Genomic DNA, 23,751 nt, shown 5'->3' with positions numbered 1-23,751 from the left:
TAAACAATTGGTAATTGAGTTCTTTGTTATATGCAGTTTTGGTTTCAGTTTCAACTGCCAAACAAATGCTGTGACATCACAGGCAAGTTCATTTTTTCATGTGAGGCATAAGAAAAGTGAAGTATGGCTGCTGCTTTGTTCATTTCAATTCCCATAAGCTCTTACACAAGACTTAGATTGAATAGCAAAAAATTGTATAGCAGTTTTACTGTGCCTGTGCCCTAGACTTGCCGGTGTCATGTTGTCAATTTAATTATGAAATATTCAACTAGATGGGGCTAATTCCATGTTGTCATTTATATGCACTATTTCCTGGCAGGCTATTTAAACAAAAAATCATGCGCACAAAATTTTTGCACTTACAGTCCTTTAATATAAGGTAGATCATTTGTGTAAGCACTCTTAATGATAGAAATGGGCCAACGGAACAGTTGTTGAGACAAAAGCAGGCATGTGAGGACCCAATAAATGTCTTAGAATTAATCACCAGATCAAGTGGTATCTTTTTCTATGCAGTCAAGGCATGTTTATTATAAAAATTTGAAACATTTGAAAATTCACTTTTCACTGGTTGATTTTTCATGACAAGGGGTGTGCAAATATTCGTGTTCGAAAAACTGACGTTCGGATTTCGGAATATTTGAAAATGACTGAATATGGCGAAAATTCACCGTTGTTTCCCTGCTCTGCACGCTTCACCGCAATGCTTGGTCTTGTAGATTGTGCAGTGAAGCATCCTCAAAACGCGAAGGGACCGTTTTGTGAAGATTGCCTTCCCAACTATGTGCAAAGTGAAGCATTTTACAAAACGGGGGAAAAAATTGTTGTTCTTACTTTTATCTCACCGCAAATGCAGACATCCATTGTAAAGGTGTTCATCATATAAAATTACTATAACGCAAATGGTTTTCAGCAGTTCTTCAGCAGTTTTTCATGCCCATTCGATCAATTCAAGCTTTATTCTAATTTGGGCACTTTTTCTAGTCCCTTGAAGGCCAAATAGCGAGAGTTTACTGTATTCAGCAGTGATATGACAGCTTCACTCGATTTCATGACGCTGTTTCCTGTACAAAAAAAGAAAAAAGAACATAAAACTGGTCACTGATGGTAAATGAGCGTGAAAGGACAACGTGTTGTCTTCTCTTCTGTATTTGCCCTTTAGCGCTCATTTACCATGAATACTTACCAACTTGGCCAACTTCTCACGTTAACGCAAAGACAACTGGTAAACAAAATCCTGTATAAATTTTATACTGGATATTTCAGTATTCTATGCACTTCCGTGCAGCTGTAGTTTAATTTTATTTGCAAATACCGTGTGAATTCCGAAATAAACAAGACGAACATTGTTTGCTATATTTTAATATTTTATTATCATATTTCTTTCTTTCACTCATCAGCTGTATGAGGCACTTTGTTCCCATATTCGTATTCAATTGTTATTAAAAAATTTCAATATTTGTGCACCCCTATTTATTGCTGAATATTCTAGCCTCTGGTGCTATTGTGGAATTCACTGCTCTCTCCTCTTGCCCTTAAAAAGTTGCTGCTGGAGCGCCTCATCAACAAGCTGGGTGACCGCACGAATGCAGTTGCCTCGCGCGTAGCCCACCATCTCACCCAGCTGACTAACCACCATCCGCTCATGAAGCCCAAGATGCTCACTGAGGTGGAACGATTTGTCTACCGACCCAATGTGGCCCCGAGGGCCCAGTATTACGCCCTCTGCTTCCTCAGCCAGGTGGGTGGGAATGACACCACGTTGGTCTTATTGCTGGCATCAAGTTTAGGCATGCAAAACTCGGCAACTGCTAGCCTGACGCCATCTGGAGTTCTGAAAGGGGAACATTGCTGTGGGTGGTTCAGTGTGATACAACGCTATTCAATGTCAGTTTATAGTTGCAGCAGTTGATACAAGATGGCAGCAGTTGTTCTGTTTGGTGCTGTTTTGTTACATTTGTGGGTGTGTATCGGAATGCAGAGCTTTTACGTGCTTCTAGATGTATTTTTCTCTACTAACTTTTATTACTCGCCATGCTGCCTTTACGTAGTCATAGATTTTACCTTTGCTATCCTATCTATTAATCTGAAAGCATTAGTAGGCTATGTGGGCACTGGAAGTTGCTTTCCTCAAGACGGCATCAATTGGTGACCATCAGTCAGTGACCAGATGAGAATTGTAATTCATGGTATAAAAATGTGCTGCATCATCAACAAGTCATGAGCCATGAAAGTGTCGACTCATGTAATTCAGTAGTCATGTGAGTCATGGGTCTTAAGACAAAAACTGGTTAGTCACATTGTGTTTAGTGACAGTCTGATCTTAACGGAGTGGGTAAGTAGAAGTAGAAAAGCGTTGACTAGGAGCTGCCAGCATCGTGCCAACGCAATGCTTTCACATTTTCCCAATGCACTTTATGCTGTGATCTTCAAGCTTTTTCTGCTTGCTGCAGATCAGGTGTCTTGAGAAACATTCAAAACGATGCATGCAGCAAAAGATTTTCAGTTAATATTTTTTGTTATTTTTCACAATCAGTTCTCATCTGTGACCACCATGTCACCATTCCCTTGCACTCAGCTGGCCACATTGGCAGTCACCAGAAGGAAAAAAGATGGGGGGGTGGGGGAGGCTAGGAATAGTTTTGGCTTGTTTATGATAAAGTTTGCATTGTTTATTGCTACATGAAAGTTATTAAAATGTTTCTTCGCTGGGCAACATTCATCGTTTTTTTTTTTTTTCCCCTCTTCTACTTTTCATCTTTACAGCTCCTGCTCTCTGATGATGAGGTGTCACTGGCACGGTCCCTGGTGTCTTTCTACTTCACCTTCTTCAAGAAGTGTGTGCAGCGCTCCAAAGTGGCAGATGCGCGGACTATGAAGGTTCTTCTGACTGGCGTGAACCGTGCGTTTCCCTATGCCCGCACTTCGGATACTGAGGGCTTGCCCGAAGACCAAGTGAACCTCATGTTCCGTCTCGTTCATCTCACCGACTTCAACATTGCCGTGCAGGCTCTCACCCTGCTCTTCCAGGTCTGAAAATTTCGCTAGTCTTCAAAGCGTTTTTGCGTGCCATTTAAAGCAAAGTAAAACCTTGGTATTGCAGGCTTCAAGGGAGTGGAAAAAAATGTCTGAGTTATCCAGTGTAGAATTATCAAATGACTTCCTGCCAACACTGCCAGAAGCCGTTCACGTGAAAGTAAAATATATTTGGGGAAACCATGGGTAGTGTTCATCCCCAGTTAAGATGAAAATTCCGCCACATTGGCGATTTTTCGCAATTTTTCAAATGCTTTGATTGTATTTTGTACTAGATGCTTCATTTTTAAGGAGCAGGGCTGCTTCATAATAGCAAAGGTCCCCACTGCTTCTTTCAGTGTGTGACATGGCAGCGCTGAAGCTTTGTGGCGTGACATCGCATATGTAAAGGCTTCACTACACAAACCAGTAGAGAGCACGTGCCAGGCACGATGTTCCTGCACGCTGGAAGAATGGGAACGTCATGAAGACTGCTGCTGGCGGTGAAGCCCCAGTAGCGAAACTATGCAGCCAGGCGTACTATTGGCCTGTCTCAATGGAGACCTGTCTTTTGTCAACGTGGCTGCTATCACACACACGCCAACGATGCAGGAAGGATTTTGCCAACATGCAGTTCATGCCCAAGGATAAATATTTGGATGATCGTTTGTTAAGGAGGTTATACCTGATCATGGTGCCCATCTGCAGCTCTGCCAAATTAATTGATGCCAGTCCCGGGGCTTCCGAATAAATGACCTTCCTACACCATAGGCTTACATGGGCATTAGATGGGGGTCCAGCAACAGTCTGAATGATTTGAAGTTATGACTTAATTGAGGTGTAATTAACAGGGCTTTACACTACTGTTACGGTGTGCTGGTGCCTATATATTTCTGAGCACTGGTGCTCATACCTTTACTTGTGCTATAATACCTCACCTTGCTTGATACTGATATTTCATCAGTTCTCAAAATTTCAAAACAAGCTCAAAATTTGGTTCTTTAGCAAAAGCAGAGGGTATGTCAATGGCCGTGCATCCAGTGATGTCGCGCACGCAAGGTTGCATATATACATCTCCCCTGTTGAGGCTACAGAATGGGAAATGTTACAACTTGTGTGCTCTGAAGTAAACCCCAAATCAGCTTCGAAATCTGGCACAAAGGACCAGAAAGCTGCAGAGAACGTATAATGAAGATTTTGGCAAAACTGAGAAGGTTGAAAAAAAATGGGAGAGAAAAATGATCCTTTCCAGCTGAGTTCGGTCTTCCTTCTTATTTCCCTTACTGGAATTCTTTCAATGTGCTGTGCTCTCTTCTAGTGAACTTCAGCAACCAAATGCTTTTCTGCATTCATTCTCACTTTTTGTTGTTAACAATCGTTTCAGCATAGCTTTGAGTGTGTGCTGTGTGTTCTGCATTTCTGTTGTTGTTGTTGCCCCGTTCTTTATTTGCTTGGTCTTCTTCACTGGCTTTGGTTTGATTGGGGGCTAGATCCTGGATGCCAAGAGCTCACTGTCGGACCGCTTCTATGGAGCGCTTTACCGGAAGTCACTGGACCCAGCTCTGGAGCACTCCACCCACCAGACTATGTTCCTCAACCTCTTATACAAGTCGCTAAAGCGAGACAACGAGAACAACCGGGTCAAGGCATTCCTGAAGCGGCTTCTGCAGGTATGCTGGCTGCACAGTTTGCTAAGTACCATTATGGACTAACAACATAGTTACAGAAAAAATTAGCAGTGGTTTAGCATAGTTAAACATGATATTCAACGAAAAGCAGCCCGTTTAGCTCGTTTGTCCTCACTATCTTTCGCCTTTATCTTCGCGTGGCAAATTACATCAGCGGATGATCAGACGTAGCAAGCGCTAAATGACATTGTTGCAGAGCAGAACTCACTGCCGTCTCCATGGTCTCCCATGGCTGGCTCCGAGTCAAGGTGCGATTGATTACATCAGCGGATGATCAGACGTAGCAAGCGCTAAATGACATTGTTGCAGAGCAGAACTCACTGCCGTCTCCATGGTCTCCCATGGCTGGCTCCGAGTCAAGGTGCGATTGCTCCGTGCTTATATACCCTAGCCGCAGTGGCGCGGTAGGACGTCAGTCTCGCGACCATTCACAAAGCTCTGCCCCATTAATCACTCTTGCAGACCACATTTGAAAGGTCACTCAAAGGTCATACAAGGTCAAAGGGTCAAAGTCATGACCTTGTGTTGCGACAAGGTGATCCACAAGGTTAGGCTAAAGGGCTTAGCTGTGGTGAGACTTATAGCCAAGCATTGCCTCTGGTTCGATAAAGCTCAAATTATTAGACATGCAAAACGCGGCTCAATTTAGCATAGTGAAGCTTTCGCTTCAAAGTCCACTCAGCATGGACAGGATGATGGGCTAACCTTTCCAGTGAAAGGGTCATAGAGGCACAAAAAATTGGGGTGTGCAAATACTGGAAATGTCATATAGTTTTTAAATGCTATTTACTGTTCAACTCACTGCTTGTCGCACTTTCACTATTCTAACTATTCCAACTTCTTGAATGTTCAGAAATCGCATATTTCTGATTTGTATAAATTGGCGACAGAACATTGTGGTGTTTCCAAACAGCAGTATTGGACATGTCAAGCGATCTAAGCTGCTCAATCCTCGTAGAAGCTACTAGCAGCACGTAGCAAAATCCCGCGCGCGGTGATGCGTTGACGGCCATTGAGAGCTGCCACCACTCAACCCCTGCGTGCTCTAGTGTCAGAGAACGCGTCAATGTGTCTAGCCATGTTGCAGTCAATAAGTGGCTGTGAACGTGATTAGCAAGCGACCCTTACACAAACCGATACATAGAGACGAGGTGGAGTTGTGCGTTTCTGGCAGCCTTTCACGACTGCCGCTATGTCTTCGGCCGTTGTGAGTGAGTGTGAAAGGGGTGGTTCCACTAGCTTTTATGCTCACATTGGTGCTGTTCTGTCTGTTTTGTGGGCGGCTTTATCTTGCCTAGGAAGCTATTCCTTGTCGCTTTTTTTTTTCCTTATGATCAGGGGCATCCCTCTGCTTTCTGGATTGCAGGCCTGCCTGTATCGATCTCCACACCTGGCCTGCGGCATCCTCTTCCTCGTGTCCGAAGTGCTGAAGCTGCGGCCAACGCTTCTTGAAACTCGAATGTTTGATGACATTGCTGCAGTAGATGAAGCCCCGAAGCTGCAGGAGGAGTTTGAGCTCCAGGACGACGATGACAGTGACGGCGAGCACTATGACGACGCTTCTGATGACAGCGTAAGTGGCAATGAAGGCTTTTTTTTGCATGTCTGCATGCCAACTGTAGGCACCTAGTCTTGTTGCGAAATAAAAAAAAAAGTAGTATAACCAAATAAACCTCCTGTAAGCACTTTTTTAAACAGACGGTGGAAAAACATTTCTTAAACATTGATTTTTCTAGCTTACTTAATTTCTGAAAGCACTTTCTTATCTGCATCTTTTCCAGTATCGAACTTCTTGTGCAGTATGATTCTCTTTAGAGTATAGTTTTAAAAAGGTTTAGATTATGTATAGCTTTGAAAAGGAGGAAACTAGAAGCCAGAATACATTTTTTCGCGGACTGCTGAAGCCAAGCATGCGGGATCAGATCCCAGCCATGGTGGCTGCTTTTTGATGGAGGCAAAATGCAAAACGCCCCATGTACAAAACTAACATAAGCTGCATCTCTCCACTGTGACGATTGTCATATATTTGGAACATTAAACCCCACGCACCATGCTGTTGTTCCATTTCAGTTATGTATTTCATTCTCAAGGTGACACTGAGGACAGCTCCACTGAGCTGTTGTCCTTGGTAAGCATGGATTTCAGGACTCATTCTGTCTATGTTGGCATTTGTCTGGCAGCAAGAGATACAGTTATCAGCTAGGAAATCGAATTTAAAGATCTTTCCCCGAGTCTACTAAAACTTGCGGCATCCTTACCGAAAAGTACAGGTTGCTGTCATTTTGACGTAAATGGCCTTTTCAAAAATTGGCGTCCGGGCACGGGCTTAACTTGCAAAGTCGGCTGGTGATGAGTGGGGTCACCCACATTTCATTTTTCGGTGCTTTCTAGCTCGTGTAAACGCTTTTTCGGTGGGAGTGGTTTTTTGTGGTTAGAACTTGGCATCCTGATACAGGCCACCTTCTATTTGACCTCGGTGCAACAGACCAAGGCCTTTAAAGGGTGAACATACCTGCTCATTCTCGATCCTGTCCAAGAGCTTTTGCATTGCTGTCATGGCGGCTTCATGGCGATGACAAGTTGGACATACAACAGATCACCCTTTGTCTTCCAGGACGAAGGAAAGGAGACGCCGGCCCCAAGCCCACGGCTGTCAAATCCCACATCTAGACAGAGCGTAGCCTCTTGGGTCCACACCAGAATTACCACCGTTGACGAGTCGGGAGCCATGACGACAACACAGCGACGGAGGACAGGGTGCGTTGCACTGGTGTTGAAAACTTTCGTAAGAGTGTGTGTGGGACAGCTAAGTGCTCTTCTATGTACAAGAATGTTGTCGAATTTTCTATGTCTCTTCATCCTTTTGCTATCCCTCTGTGAGCGCTTGTGTACAGCTTTGTACGGGGCTTATTTGGGTGAAAGTACTGCATTGAAGCTGCAGCTTGTGCTAAGTGAATAAACGGAGATTTTAGCAGGGGCCTACCTGATAGGGAAACAAATTAGAAAAGAGTCTGACACTCCCCGACCAAAGTCTCGTGAGGAGATAACCACTGTTTTGGGATTACTTGCTGCTTTCTTCAGGGTCGACCTGTTGGAGCAGAAGTTAGTTTGTAATGCATTAACGTTAAAACCCGTTATATTGGAAAAACCTGTCCATCCTACTGTCTGAAGCCTCAGTTGTCATGTGTCAAAGTGGATGGAGAGAGAGTGTGTGCGTGTGTTGTGGGGTTTAACGTCCCAGAGCGACTCAGGCTGTGAGAGATGCCGTAGTGGAGGACTCCGGAAATTTCAACCACAGAGACAGAGAGGGAGAGAAGTGTGTCTCCATGTCTGATGTTGTTAATTATATCTGCAATTACATGAAATTAATTGATTCCCTAATTTAATTACATGCCTCATTTTAAATGAAAACAGCGTAAGCTGTGTGACTGAAGCTGCAGCCTAATCCATTCTTGCTTTGCATTTATGCCATGTTTCTATCCAATCGGTGTGTGTCCTGTCATGCTCAATTCCATTTAGCTTACTTTTCCAGACATATGCACAATCTTGGAATAGTTAAATGGACAAATGTCTGACTACCTGCAGCTTGGCTAGGCCCATACCCCTCATGTACAGGAGTACTGTTGACTTCCGCTTCAGAAAGTACAAAAGTAAAATAACCTGTAGTGTAAGGCGATACCAGCTCTAGGAAACACTAAGAAATGAAATCAACATTGTACTGGATGCCAGCAGTGTTGCGGAAGTGTTGTCGCCTGACTGAAGGCTACTGCTAACCACATGCTACATTCACGCAGTTTAAATGCATCTTCGTCTGGCAAGCATCGCAAGTAGGTATCCTGCATCTTGCCCGACACCGTTCCACATGCAAAAATGGATCAGAACAGCACCACCATTCAGTATATTTAGAATGTTTCGTTTATGGGTGTTTAATAAACATTGTCAGTAGTTTTGTACTTTTCATGGGATTTTCGTTATTAGTACTACAGTAGGCAATAGTTCAGTATATCCAGGATCGATTGCACATGTTAAAACTCCACTTTGGTTATGAAAGGCCTGCTTTGAATGACTGTGTGTGTGTCTTGCTCTTCTTTTCTTTTTCCTTCTCCCTGCGTTTGGTGCAGATACGACCCCTTGGCTCGGAACCCACTCTACTGTGGGGCCGAAGGTTGCCCCGCGTGGGAGTTGCGCCACCTTAGCCATCACCACCACCCGTCAGTGGCACTGTTTGCAGAGCGAATCCTTCGCGGCCAGCCGGTCGCCTATCCTGGCGACCCCTTGCAAGATTTCACCCTGTCACGCTTTCTCGACAGGTAAGGGAAGAATCTTGGTGTTGAAAGGGGTGTCCGTTGGTCACTTTATGAGATTGCATTTTTTTTAGACTATGTATGAAAGGAAGGATCACTGGAACCAGAGAGCGTGGATAGGAATGCTTTATTTTTTATTATTATTTAATGGTGTCGACCAAAGCGGGAAAATAAAGGTACAAACATTTTTAAATAGAAGACGAATTAACAAAAAGTAGAAGAAACAGCAACGTGTCACCGGTGGGTTCCAAACCTGCTGCCTCCACATTTCATGTATGCTGCTCTACTAACTTTGTGGCAGGCTTTATCGAAGTGAAGATTAGCTGCATTTGGCAAGACAATACCTTCAGTGCGAATGGTCACTGCTGCCTGAAATTGGAGTTAATTGTATATCGCAGGTGATTCAATAGTTTCCCGTAATTGGAATCTGCTAGTCGTCCAAATATTGTATGGTTTGCATTGCCTGGTTTGATAAGTTTAGGGGTCTCATTAATAATCAAGGTATTCAAGTCCCCACAAGGATCTGAAAATTACAAGCAGTGTTGGCTGTTAGAGCTTTCCTGTTGATTTAGTTTTAGGTGATCAAGCAGCGCAGTATTTATGAATGCTCCTCACCTCGTATTGATCAAGAGTACAGAGAAAAAGCTGGACGCCAACTGATTGAAAGCTCCTTAGCTTCATCTACCGTATTTACTCGCATAATGATCGCACTCGCGTAATGATCGCATCCCGAACATGGAGCCGCCTGGTGGTTGATCTGCAGTCATCCCGCAGCGAATGCACTCCGACGAGTTCCCAACCTAGTCTAGTAACGTTGGAGTTCCCATGATTCCATGCTTTGCGGCGTTCGTCATTTTGCAATTCGGCAGCGTCGTAGCGTGCTTTGTGTTTTTGTGCGAGTTTATGCCATTTCACCATGGGGCGGTATGACAGTTACACCGCCGCGTTCAAGCTCAAGGCTGTCGACTATGCACTGGAGCATGGCAACCGCGCTGCTGGTAGGCATTTCGGCATGGACGAAATGAGGATACGCTATTGGAAGAAGCAGCGCGAGAAGCTGATGGCTACGAACAAGACACGGCGGGCTTTCCGTGGACCCAAAACGGGAAAGTTCCCTCGTGTTGGAGGCGGTCCTAGAATACGTGAGGGACCTGCGCAAGGATGGTTGTGCAGTGTCATTAGAAATGATACAGACGCAGGCGCACACAACTGCCAGGAAGCTGGGAATCGCCGCAAAGGATTTCCGCGCTAGCTCCGGTTGGACGACTCGCTTTGTGCGACGGAATGGACTTTCCCTGAGGCGGCGGACGTCGTTGTGCCAGCGGCTCCCAGCCGCGTATGAAAGCAAAGTGATAGACTTCCATCACTTCGTCACTAGGCTTCGCGAAAAATGCGGTTACCTCATGTCGCAAATTGGAAACGCCGATCAAACTCCACTGACGTTCGACATGCCCCGGAATACAACTGTGAACGAGAAGGGTGCTCGGAGCGTCCTCGGAAGATGACTTCCTGTGGGATTGCGAAGATGCTCCCAGCGACGACACTGCCGTTTCCGATGAGTCGTGCAGCAGTGAAAGCGAGGATGGCGAGGATTCAGACTTTGATTAGAGTACTGACGAAAAAAAATAAATGGGCATTGTGCACTCCATGTGATGCTTAATGTGCGTGTTTATTGCGAAGGTAAGCCTTACTCAGCTTTTATTTTTGGTTGTAAACGAGATATATGTTCTAAGACGTCTGACCTGCAACTTGTTTGCGTTTTCGGTGCTAAAAAATTTTTTGTAGAAAATTTACCCCGTGTAATGATCGCACCCCGAAATTTGCATCAGTATTTTAAAAAAAAAAGTGCGATCATTATGCGAGTAAATACAATATTGAGCGCGGAGAAAAACGCAACTTGCGGAAAGGGGATTGTGAAATAGTTCAATATATATATACAGAAATCGGCTTAAGACACCACTTGCGATCGTGAAAAACTATACTGTATTTGTCGCGTAATCAACCCAATCGGTAATGAACCCGTCCTCCACTTTTGGCGCCTAAAATTTAAAGAAAGAAAAGCGTTATTCGGTGGTGCATCCCTCCATTTCGCGCTGCCGCAGACCACTGTTCATTTATTGACAGCGCACCAAGATGCTGTGCAGCAATAGCGTCACGGTACATTTATCTTTTGACTATACTTTTGACCTTAGCTCCTGTGGTGGTTCAGTTCAGTTCAGGCGTTCAGTCGTGTCCGACTTTTCGTGACCCTATGGACCATGTCACGCCACGCTTTCCGGTCTCTCACTATCTTCTTAACATCACATAGCTTCATCTGCAATGCCTCGAGAATGCCATCTAGCCATCGCGTTCGCTGCCTACCCCTTCTCCGGCGACCCTCAACCTTTCCCAACATCAAATCTTTCTCCAGCGACTCCTCTCTTCTCATCAGAGGTGGTAGGGCGCGATTTTGGCAGAGGGCACGTGATGGCTTGATCGCAGAAGACTGGTTCGATTTATCACACTGCGCTTGGGGCAGGTGTAGTCCACTGTCACAAAATCATTGGAACGTGTGATAGCAGCAAATGCCGTTTGAAGTGAACGATGCTAAAAGCCGGCGTCATGATCACAGCTGGCCGCGTGCTTTCGACGACGACACATGATGCACGTTACACGCCGCGCACAGAGGGTTCACAACACACAATCGAGAAAGTGCCCGATATTCTGTCTGTCACGTGCTAAGCTGGCTTGTCGGTGCATGCGTAGTGCGTGCTGCTGCGAAGGAAGACCGGAAAAGAGTAGGAAGGGGAGAGAGATCCTCCATGGAGGAAAGAATGGGCACACCCTTGAGCTTCGCTCTATCACATTGTTTCCCCTCTCTCCAACACCACAGCCACATTGGCTGCGTCTGCTCCATACCGACCATTGCAAAACCGGTTCCCTCTCGTTCCTTCATGCACATGGCTTGCAAACGTCAGATGCTGCCGTGCAGCAATCACCGCAGATGCGCGCACCTTTGGGGAAAGGGTGCTGCGCTGCTCTAGACCAGCCGTCGCCGAACTGGTTCTCTCATTCTTCCCACACGTAGCTTGAAAACGTCCCACAGCAAACGGCCGAGGCTGATACGATTTTCTTTGAGGAAGGCGCAGCTTCCAGTGCGTGGTGCGGAGTTCAATATACGACGCTACTTTCCTATACTTTTACATGGGTTTTTCAGGGGATATTCCACAAGTTTGATACAACCAAAATTCAAATTATCTGGGTTCACTATTTCCGGTTCAACTTTATAATTTGCAACAAACAATTTTACTTATTCTGCAACAGTAGAGGTCCACGAAACAATGCAGGCAGACTTCATTAACTCAGCCAGCATTGCTAGAAACCGTTAATCTGCATGCCTACCCATTGCACGATTATGCGGGGGTACCTGTACTACATAGAGTAGGTCTGAGATAATCTTGCTGAGCTCTTGTGTGAAACTCTCTTGAAGTGCGAATGTGCATGGGTGTGAAGTTACAAAGTGCAGGATGTGTAATAATTTGGGGAGCCATATTATTATAGATTGTTATAGAATTATAGACTTGATTATGCGAGCTACAAATGCAAGCGAGGCAGCCCCAACGACCCGTATGGGCTCGTGGTGGGTCTCCCCACTCAACCAAGCTCATTGGTTTCCGTCGGTTGGTCGTCCTACTATCTGCCGAGCTATTTTAACCCTTCGATGCAAACTGATGCTGCTAACATGCAAACCCAGCAATGCAATGCGCTTTTCTTTCTTGCATAGCCGAGAAGCAAATTTGATACTGGGTTTTGCTCAGTCTGTATTTGGTTGAGAAAATGCTGTGAACAGGCCTACATGTTCATAGCACTGTCACTGAATGATATACATGTTACGATAGTCATTCCGGTAAGCCAACCATTTCAACTATGTTGCTTACTAGTGCGTTCCTACTTTGCGTCAAAAATTTTTTTGTACACCACAGTCATCCATATTCAACGCATCATAATTCATATTTGGTAGAATGCAGCGCTAAGGGACGACGGAGAGAGGAACAAGACGTACACAGACAAGCGCCGATCCTCTGTCTGTCGTCCCTTTGCTCTGTGTTCTACCCAATATGAGTCACTACTATAACACATCTGCTTTGCCGTAAAAGCAGTGTTGCAGTTGTAATGTGTGCAACTTGAAGACGGTCATGTACCAGAAAAAAAAAAAAAAAAAAAAAGGAACCTAACTTTCTGTTGTTCATGACTCACGATGCATTGTAGCCGTCGTAGCTACGTTTTTACTCTTGGTAGGATTGGAGTGATCTTTTTCCTCTTTTTTTTGCACACAATTTCGCACAACGAACATGAGTATTACATGAGAACCCTGTGTTCTCACTATGTCCTGTTTTAACAGCTTGGCCTGAAAGTTCTCATCTCTTCTGTTTTCACTTTTTTTCTCCTCGGTCACAAGATTTGTGTATCGGAACCCCAAGGCACAGGGTGCCGGTGAGCCCAAAATGGAGGACCTGGCCAGCAACATCTTTGGTAAGCGCCGGCAGTACACTCCTCTCGGCGTCCGCAAGATGGACGTGCTTAGCCGCCAGTACCAGCAGCAGGTGGAGGCCAACATTCCGCCCGAAGAGACATTCCTCTACAGGTGGGCAGCGACACTCCTCAGACTTGTAGAACCATATTATATATGTCGGGTCACCGGAGAAGGGGAAGGCAGCGAATGCGATGGTTAGATGGCATCCTCGAGGCGCTGCAGAAGTTATGTGATCTTAGGAAGATAGTGAGCGACCGGAAAGCGTGGCGTGATATGGTACATAGGGTCACGAAGAGTCGGACACGACTGAACTGATTATATATGTCATATTTGAAGAAAGCAGCACTCGCCGAGGTAACAAGGGAAAAGAGAAACACAGAAAACACAAAAACATTAGTGTTTCGCCATATATATATATATATAGCTGAAAGATTTTGTATGTTTTTGAAGTGAATTGCGGTTTAGCCTGGCTTCAGGGATGTGGCCAGCAGCAGGGCACGTGCTTCCTACGGATCGCACATGGACTGTTCGAGGGCCACCACCTCCCCTTTTTGTCTTGTTTTTCCCAGTAGACAGCTCCAACAAGGCAGCAGAAAACGTTATGAGAATTTGCGACGCTTTCCATTTCCAATGGGAGCAATGCAAGTCCCAAATGAACTCTTCCTCCCTGCGCACTGCTTTGATGGAAGCATCCATTTCTGCCGCCGGGGGTGCACACACACGGTGCAGGTGGCGCAGCTTCAGAAGAGAGGAATATGGTTTCGAGTCTTATCACGAACTTGAAAAAAAATTACTTTTCTGCGAAAAAACAGCTATACAAATCAAGAACTTCGACGCTTCTCGCGTTCGCCTATATGTCGATTATAGCATAGTGCAATCTACTAATCTAGTTGACTATATCTGCTACTGTGATCAGCTTCCGCGCGACGTCCATGCGCACGCACAAGCATGATCCATAATGACTGGCACAGCCGCTAGTGCACCCGTGTTGATCGGTGCCGACACAGCAGGCATGCACGCCGCTGGGAAGTATGCAACTCGCACTCAAAGCAGTCACCGTATGCGCAGTGGTGTCCCGCAGAAGCAGATCATGCCAAAATGCTGAGCTGTAACCATTATAGCACTCCAGTTAGAATACCTCGGCCAGTCATGTATCTTCACGTTCATGCTATTTCACTATGTTCTGTGACGCAGCTGCAGGTGAAACCGGTTGTTTGCGACAATGATGCTGAGACTTCGAGACAGAAACGAGACTTTGGACAAGAAATGGTCTCCACAGTATTGCTGGCATCAAAAATTGGTCCAAAAATGCAAACTTTTGGACACCATAGATGTCGATTTGTTATGGTTTAATAATATCTGCCTTCTGTTTTGCTTTGAAATGAAATAAACGCTACTCCTTACCATTCAAAACGGATTATATTATTTTATTTTTAACATGCTTACTAGAGAGTGATAGCATCAGGCGGCATTGTGTCAGCCCATTTTAGCATAAAACAAAGTACTGTGTCACTCAGGGAATTTGGAAATGTCAACTTGGTAGACACCCTGCATTTTGACATGCCATACCACTTCTCCAATGTCTTCCATCCCTCAACTCTGATTGGTGGCCACAGTTTTCCTTTCACCACCTGTCGCTTTCACTCTTTCCCTCATATCTCCTGAAGAAAATGGGGTATTTCCCTCTCCTCTTTGCCTCCTCTTTACCAAGGCTTCACATGGTGTCGTCATTATTGGACACTTTTTTGTGATAACGGCCGTTTTAATGTCAATGCATTAACCCCCTTAGCGAACTTGGACAAGCTCCAGGCACATCACAAGCTCACTGACATTTCTCACTGCAGATGAGTTCATAATAATAATAATAATAATAATTGGTTCACAGAGAAGGAAAGGCGCAGTATCTGTCACACTTGTTTCTGTGGACACCTGAACTGCCCTGTAAGGGAAGGGAGGAAGGCAGGAGTGAAAGTGGAAAGAGATAAAGGGGAGCCATAGTGGAGGGCCACGCAGTAATTTTGACAATCTGGGGATCTTCAGCGTGCACTGACATCACACAGCACACAGACGCTTCACCATTTTGCCTGCATCGAAGCGCAGCCGCCGGCGATCGGGTTCGAACCCCGGTACTCCGGCACAGTAGTCGGGCATCTTCAGTGCAGGAGTAGCCGGGTTTGAACCCGACCGCCAGCTGCTGCTCACGTGTTTTGTGGCACTGTGTGTACGGTTTGTAGCAAGTACAGCTTATCCAATGCAAATTTTCTCTAATTAACTAATAACGTTTTGGGTGCTAAAGCACTATTCCTGTTCGAATTTCATAAAGAAAAATGTCTGTTAGGGGGTTAAAAGTCGTTCTGTGATAGTGTGGAGAAGTCGGCATTCTGACTCTAGAGGAAGGCAATTCAAACCCCCTTGATGTCGCTCTATTTATTCTTTTTTCCTTTTATTTGAAAGTAGAGGTACGTGTTGGGTACCGGTACATCAGGGACATTAGTACTGGTGCATCAGGCATACTGGTACATCTTGGGCAAAATGCTGAGATGCCTCTCAGCCAAAAAGCATCATTTAGGAAGATGCAAGGTATATCCGGAAGTGTTGGCTCTATGCCGTTGCCAGAACAGAATTGCGCTTACAGGACCCTTTGTCCATCGTCATTTGCATGGCGACCTTGGTTGTACAATTTTTCCAAGAACCTTTTTTGTTTCTCTCTGCTCTTAGGTACTTCAAGCAAGAACGGGACCGCCGCAAGGCAGAGAAGAGCTATGTTGAGGAAAAGAAGAAGAAAAAGGCAGATGATGATGAGCTGGGGTCTGACGTCGAGAGTGTGGCCAGCGACGATGTTGAGCGAGTTCTCGACCTGTTCGAGCCGGGCGTGGATGGAGAGCTCGATTTTGCCTCGGCGTTTTCGGGCGGAAGCAAGGTTAGTCCATATGGGCTGACACCTCCCCAGGGTTCGGGATGCACTGTTTCCTGGGACACGCAAGCAGAACACTCAAGAGTTAGGTAGACTGGGGGCATTTATATTGTCACACAATGGTAATGACACTTGGGCAGCAAGAAGAGGGCTGAAGGCTTTCAGTGGAAACTGTTCATCTGATGAACTTGTGTGCTCAAAGAAACTTAACTCAGTTTTAGTGATTGGAGGAAGTTTTTGCTCGGCAATTGTCTCATCACTGTTCTGGGCTATACTGACATAAAAGGTGATGCAATAATCTCAAGATAGATCAGAGAAGGCACCTACGACAGTTTCTAGCATCACAGGAGCAGCTAGATGCAGCTACGATTGTTCCTTGAAGATCTGGTCACCTCTTGCTTCACGAGCAGTGTGATAAGGCTGTCGGTGTCGAGCATGAACAAACATTGCAGTGGGGATCATCCCAGTATGTACCAAAACATCACTACTTTAGACAGTTATTGTGTTGAGTAAAAAAAAGAAATGCATCGTAGAGGGCGCTTTCGCTGACATCAGTCGAATCTTTTGTACATGGAGGTACAGTTGCAGAGCGTTTTTTTTTTCAGACACCCAATTTTACAGACCTGCCTGATTATATTCACACTCTGCCATAACACCGTCACACTCTCCATAGAGTCAATGTATTACACCAACCAAAATTTGGGACGTTAGAAACTTTTCTCTTTCGATTTTCCGGACTAATTCTCTCGATCATAGGTCAAAAGCTACTCAAATTTTCTGCAACATTGCTACCATTTAGTTGTTTTGCAACCTCGAACCTGTGTTGCATGCATCCTGCAAACCTCTATTGTACGCGTAATGAACCCACTGTTTTTTTTTTTTTTTTTTTCTAGAAAAATTGGTGTCAGTTTGGAGAGAGCATTCATTACGCAGGAATAACGTGACATTTTTTAAAATTCTTTGCGAGATTCGTCCATCCCTCCACATCGCTGTCATCAGCGGAAGCACACGATCAGCCGCGATCATGGTGCCAGCTTTTAGCGTTATTTGCTTCAAGACGCGTTTGCTGCTATCGCACGTTAGCAGTGGACGGCGCCTGCCCCAATCACGTCATGATAAAGCGAACATACTGAAAACCAGGCTTGCGCAACTGGACAGAAAGCCTCAAAAAAGTTGGAGAGTTCTGCCACACGAACGGCCAAATGTCAGTTCTCCGCAGATATGTTTAAAATTCTGCACAAAGCATTGCAATAGTTGGAAATTCTAACAATGAAGCTCTAGCATGTTGATTAATTGAGCACTTGGAGGAACTGTGTGAAAGGCAGTGGAGAAATGTGGTGATCTTTGAACATCACGGTGCAAACTTTTAATGGCAGACATTGCCCTGTTATTTTGCAGAAACGCAAGAAGGGTCGTGCAGAGTCCGACGATTCCGGCGAGGAAGAGGAATCGGATGATGATGATGAAGACCTGGAAGGACTTGAAGATGATGAGGAGTACCAGGAGGCCCTCCAAGGCTTGCCTACGGGCAAGGATGGGTCGGCCATTCGAGAGCAGGACATCGAATTCTCCGACGACGGTGAGTTGACCTTTGGTGCACATTATAATCAGAACTGTGTCTACTGTGATAAGTTAAATGGGTCCTGCAACATAATTTGAATACATTGTTTTGCTTGTTTGTTACATGACGATGTTATTACCACTGGTCGTAAGGCGCATGTTTCAGTATTTAATATTTTATATTTGCTCGAGAAGCAAAATCATAGTACTGACGGTGTCGGCGCACATTGGTGGTTCTTTGCAGCAGATATGACATCAACAGGCGCGCGTTTGACGATTGAATAAATAGCAAATGCACTGCATATATTACGTCACTGAATCCAATATGTTTGCTTTGCACAAAGTCACTGCAAAGTGACTCAGAAAGCACCAACAGAGGTGTGGTTAATACTTTGCACAATAGTCGAAAAAGCACAATAGTTGAAAGTGTGCGGTGGCAAAGGAAGGTCTCCTTCCCCTGCCTGCTTCCGGTCTCATGGTTCCTCATTCTATTTCTGCGAGACACCATGGAAAAGATCTTGTCAACTTTAGCAAAAGCATATCATAGAGACCAGGAAACCATGAGAAGATATCTTCTGCGACGTTGTAATGACACGCTCATGTAGGCTGTTTCAATTGGTCCCGCATGTGTCGTCATTGGGCAAATGAAATGGGAAGGCGAAAGACATGGAATTGAGTTGAGCGCAATTTTTGGTTTGCTTGTATTTTGAAAATTCATTTCTTAATAACTCCGGTTCTAATGCACCGATTCCTGTTATTGTTTTTGATTCGCTATCTGCATGACATAAATAATTCATCTAAAGCATGACAGACAAGCGTTGCAGGGCCCTTTAAGGAGACAGTGAGGACAAGTTGAAGTTGGCCTATATCAACTGGTCACTGCATTGTAATGAAATTGAGCTGGGGGGTTGCTGCAATGACATGACTAATATATTTAATGTGGAGAATGCTTAAGCAGCCTTTTTTTTCTTCATGTGGAGTCCTATCACAAACTGACCAATGTTCTTATTGTCCGCCTTATCAAAGAATTTGTCTTAACCTAGTTAGGCGAAACAGGAACCTACTTGTAGTGCTTGCTTATGCTCGGCAAAGGTTCTGGGGTATTTCATGCCCGTCTTGGGAAAGGGGCACAATAGATAAACGTGGTCATCAATGGCTACTGCAGAACTTGTCTTCTTAGACAGTGTATAATTTTAAAGGGAATGGTTGCACTCTGAGGCCGGTTCACCGTGCTGAATTATTTGTGTTCCGCGCTAGTAATGTATTTTTGAAAACCGTACTTGGCTTTATCTTGTAATATTTAATGGTGAGAATTGCATCTGCAACAGACATATACAGACGCTATTAAACTTATTTTCTGCTTAAACTTGTCCATCCATGTAACTGTAGTAACCTGCGTTTGATCATTGACAGCATTGCTCAGAACATTGACTCGGGAAGTTTAGTTAGAGGGATATCCTGTGGAGGAGGAGGAAATATCGGCAGGACGGCATCATGTTGAGCTGTGTGTCACTTTATGCAGACGACTCGGGAAGTTTAGTTAGAGGGATATCCTGTGGAGGAGGAGGAAATATCGGCAGGACGGCATCATGTTGAGCTGTGTGTCACTTTATGCAGACGACGACTTCGGGGCCAAGAGCAGACCTGCCAAACAGAAACCAGCCAAAGCCAAGGGCAAGGCAAAAGGGTGAGTGCGAAAGTCACAACACTTGAATGTGTTCTCAGTGCAAGTGGATATTTGCATATTGAAGGGACGCCCACTTAAAGAAAGTGGTAATTTTCTCCTAATTTTTTTTTGTTACTTTGATTGTCTGAGCAGCCTTGGTCATTCCTCTTTTGCATATAAAAAGAAATTCAAAGCCAGAAACTATCATCCAATTATTTTTAAAAAACCTTGGTTAAAGTACTCGCAGCGGATCTGAAAGCTGCAGAGCCAACCCATTCTCAAGCCCGTGACATGTCAAATCACGGCATTGCTTGCATTCAGGCTTGCGCAGATTGGTAGGCCTATGCTTTTTCTCCCCAACGCCGGGTTCACTTCTTCATGCAGGTAGGAAGTAATGATAAAGAAAATATTTTCACTGATAATACCAAGCTTTTTCACTGGACCCTCTGTAACTTTCAGTCATGTTTTTCTAGGCGTATGCAAATATTGGAATTTTCTACTACAAATTGAATACGAATATGGGAAAATGCCCTCCAATATTGAATTGAATATCATACCTGATTGATGGAAAAAAAAAATGGGAAATTAAAAATTAGTAGTTTTGCTCGATTTTTTTTTTCAGAGTCAATGTGGCATTTGCAAATAAAATTAATCAAGAATTGCACAGAAGTGCATACCTTACAGAGAAATTGAATATAAATTTCATACAGAATATCGTGTACCATATTTTTGTACAGAAAGGACCTGCACGAAACCAAGCAGAGCTCTCATGCCGCTGCTGAATACGGTCAACTCTCGTTAATTTGGTCTTCAAGGGATCACAGAAAAGTTTCCGAATTAACTGAAAGCTTGAGCAATCAAATAGGCCTGAAAGACTGCTGAAAACCATTTGCATCATGGTAATTTTATTTGACGAACACCTGCACGACGGTTGTCTGCTAATTTGCCATTCAGTAATATTTGCCAGGGTTACCGTGTTTACCATACGGCGATGTTAAAACTGCCCCTAATACAGTCGAACCCGGATATATCGAACTCGAAGGGGATCGCGAAATAGTTCGATATATCGATAATTCGATATACAAAAATCGGCTTATGATGGCTCTTACGATGCGAAAAAACAATACCGTATTTGTCGCGTAATCAACCCACTCGCATAATGAACCCACCCTTCACTTTTGCGCCCGAGAATTTGGAAAGCGAAAAAAAAAAAAGCGTAAGGCCAGCTCGCTCACATGCAAGCGATTGAGCGATCTCAGCCACGGGCGGCAGCGACAGAGCGAAAAATTTCCAACTTGTTGGAACTGCGTCCCTCTGGCTGCTCGAGCCACCGAGCCACCGCGGCAGCGGCAGCGGAACAAGGTATCTGTGTCGCCGCGGCAGAAATCGCGAGCGCGCACTCCGTTTCAGTCGTCTCATCCACAGCTCATTTCTTGGCAGCGTGCCAAGATGCTGCGCAGGGATAACGTCACAGTCACGGCGGCGTTTATCTTCTGATAGCTCCTGCTGTGGCGGGGAGCGAACTTGGCAGAGTGCCCGGAATGGCTTGATTGCACAAGCCTGGTTCCATTTATCACGCCGCGCTTGGGGCGGGTGTCATGATCGCAGCTGACCGCGTGCTTTCCTTGATTCATAGGTGCAAGAACAAACGACCCCGCCCCCCCCCCCCCCCAAAAAAAAACGCTTTTTAACGTCCGCAGCCGGCCATATCTTACGCTGCGCCCCGCGTACAGCACAGCGATAAGAATGGATAACTCTCGGGAAAAAAAAAAAAAAAAAAAAAAACGCAAAGAGAGAGGGAGAGATCTGCTGCTTCTTAACGTCTGCAGGCGCCATAGCCACGTCAGCCGCCGCGCGCAGAATGTTCGCAACACACGCTGGAAAAAGCGTCCGACCTCTGTCTGAAAACGGGCTGAGCTGGTTTGATGCATGCGTAAGCGCGTGCTGAAGGAAAGAGATAGCTCGGCAAAAGAATGGGCACACCCACGCATATGTCTTGCAAACGTCATGTACTGGCGCGCGAGAAAGGATAACTGCAGATGCGCGCGCGTCTTTGGGGAATGGGCGCGGCGCTGCCCAGACCAGCCGTCGCCGAACTGTCCCCTCATTCCTTTGGCGCGTGGCTTGAAAACGTCACGTGGCAAACGGCCAAGGGTGATGCGATCGTCTTTGGGGAAGGCACACTTTCCAGTGCGTGGTGCGGAGTTCGATATATTGAACAGCCGGTGAAATTGAGTTCGATATATGACGCGGCTTTCCTATACTTTTACATGGGATTTTCAAGGGGATATTCCGCGAGTTCGATATAACCAAAATTCGATATAGCCGGGTTCGATATAACAGGGTTCGACTGTATAGTGTGTTGACCAGTTCTCGTTCCATTTTCATGAAAAGAGACCGCACAGAGTGGTATTTGCAACTGGAGTATTGAGAAAGAATGAAAGGAAAAAGATGTAAAAGGTGCTGCATGGTGATGTGTGATTGGCCGTTGCAGTCATTGCACGTTAAAGAATCCCAGGTGGTCAAAATTTCCAGATCCTTCCACTACGGCACCCCTCGCAGCCTGACACGGTTTGGGACATTAAGCCCTCAAACCAAACCAAACCAAAAAACAACTAATTTAGGCACCATTGTATTGAATGAAACATGCAGTCCGGTAAAAAAAAACTGCAAGTCTCGAATATAATTGAACATTTGTATACAACTCCAGGCCAAGGCGATAACAGAAGGTTCGAGTATAGGAAAAGTCTTAATTCAATGAAATTCTTCGGCGGCTGTAGGTTTCCACCAAATGCTGCCGGTCAGGCTTTTAGAGTTCATAGTTATTAAAGCACTATCACATGTTGTTTGTGGCTCAATTTAGTTTGTTTTCCTGGCTGTTTCCATAGAGATTTTATTGATCATCACATTAGTTTGTAACACAGTGTCAGTATTTCTGTTGTGCATGTATTTTATACCTATTTTTTTATTTCTTTTATTGCAGGTTTGACTTGTCCAACCTTGTCGCATCTGCTGAGGAGGTGAGCTGCATGTTTTTCTTACTCTTTGCGCATGTGTGCGTCACGATACAGATTTTGAAGCTCTTGACATGTTATTTTTCATATGGCCTCTGCTTTTCAAGTATTTACAAGGCATAAATTTCTATTAGGCGATTAGTATGTTTTGCATTTAATGAAAGGAACACATGACTGGCATTATAAGCACCTGTCTATGCCTCTGACTGGTAATTTTCGTGGTAACTAATGGCCATAAACTCATTTCAAGGCACTCAAACTGTAGTTGTTTTCCAAGTTTGGAATTGGCAATGCTTTTAATGAACCCCTATAGTAATACGCCACGGCTGTGGCCTGTAGGGGCGCCCCTGAAATCCCCCTCACAGCAGGTTCCGAAAAAGGAGCGGTTTTCAACTGGTTGTAATTCTTGGCATTAGCATGTAATTTCCATTCGTGCTGCCACCTTGTCGCGGCTACTGCGGCTCAGGTTTATTCCGAGTTTTGAAGTGAATGGCATTTCTGTAGGCTTTATCGGCACCCGCTAGTGGTCCTTTACTAGTGTGGTCACATATTTGACTTCGCTGCAGTGCAGTGTGCTAACTATTTGTTACAAGAGCAATGGGGATTAGAGAGTACAGTTGATTTCAGTTTCCATTGCTCAAACTTTTAAGTGGCGCATGTGTGGTGTACATGCTGTGAAACAGCAACACGTCAAGCAAAGTGTCGAAAATGTGTCCATCATGTTGCACAGCAATCGTGCCCCAAGGAGTATTGGTTACACGGGCCCAAATGTCGCACTTCTATTTTTTGTAATATATATTATTGAATGATGGGAGTATCACTGTCTATCACTTTGCAAAGCAGCTAGCTTTTGTTTTCATTTGGTTGCCACAGTAGCAATAAGACACCACATTGCAAAAAATGATAATGTAATAATAATAATAATAATAAGACTGTAAAATGATGAGATTAAGGCATGCAATTTTGGATGCCACATTTTCGAACTCTTAACTACTGCACTACAGGTAATATTGCCTGCATAATGCTTTTTGTAGCCTTTGTCACATATTTTGGTTAAAAAATGTTAGCAACTGCACT

General features: G+C 44.8%; 1 protein-coding gene across 1 annotated transcript in view; it reads left to right on the top strand.

Annotated features, from left to right (window-relative positions):
* The window catches only part of LOC146172968 (CCAAT/enhancer-binding protein zeta-like), a 33,325-nt gene that overhangs the window by 7,114 nt on the left and 2,460 nt on the right, over nucleotides 1-23,751 (top strand). Inside the window, exons 6-16 of the mRNA XM_084584703.1 lie at nucleotides 1,544-1,741; nucleotides 2,767-3,030; nucleotides 4,506-4,685; nucleotides 6,070-6,276; nucleotides 7,318-7,460; nucleotides 8,825-9,013; nucleotides 13,446-13,631; nucleotides 16,239-16,440; nucleotides 17,833-18,013; nucleotides 19,612-19,681; nucleotides 22,644-22,680. Of these exons, the coding sequence (XP_084440829.1) occupies nucleotides 1,544-1,741; nucleotides 2,767-3,030; nucleotides 4,506-4,685; nucleotides 6,070-6,276; nucleotides 7,318-7,460; nucleotides 8,825-9,013; nucleotides 13,446-13,631; nucleotides 16,239-16,440; nucleotides 17,833-18,013; nucleotides 19,612-19,681; nucleotides 22,644-22,680 (1,857 nt within the window). The remainder of the gene's footprint in view (nucleotides 1-1,543; nucleotides 1,742-2,766; nucleotides 3,031-4,505; nucleotides 4,686-6,069; nucleotides 6,277-7,317; nucleotides 7,461-8,824; nucleotides 9,014-13,445; nucleotides 13,632-16,238; nucleotides 16,441-17,832; nucleotides 18,014-19,611; nucleotides 19,682-22,643; nucleotides 22,681-23,751) is intronic.

This window comes from Amblyomma maculatum, chromosome 11 (assembly GCF_055883805.1).
Source record: "Amblyomma maculatum isolate TAMU_Amacu chromosome 11, ASM5588380v1, whole genome shotgun sequence".
Taxonomy (NCBI): Eukaryota; Metazoa; Arthropoda; class Arachnida; order Ixodida; family Ixodidae; genus Amblyomma; species Amblyomma maculatum.
The sequence above is the reverse complement of the archived record's forward strand: the minus strand, read 5'-3'. Positions and strand labels throughout refer to the sequence as shown.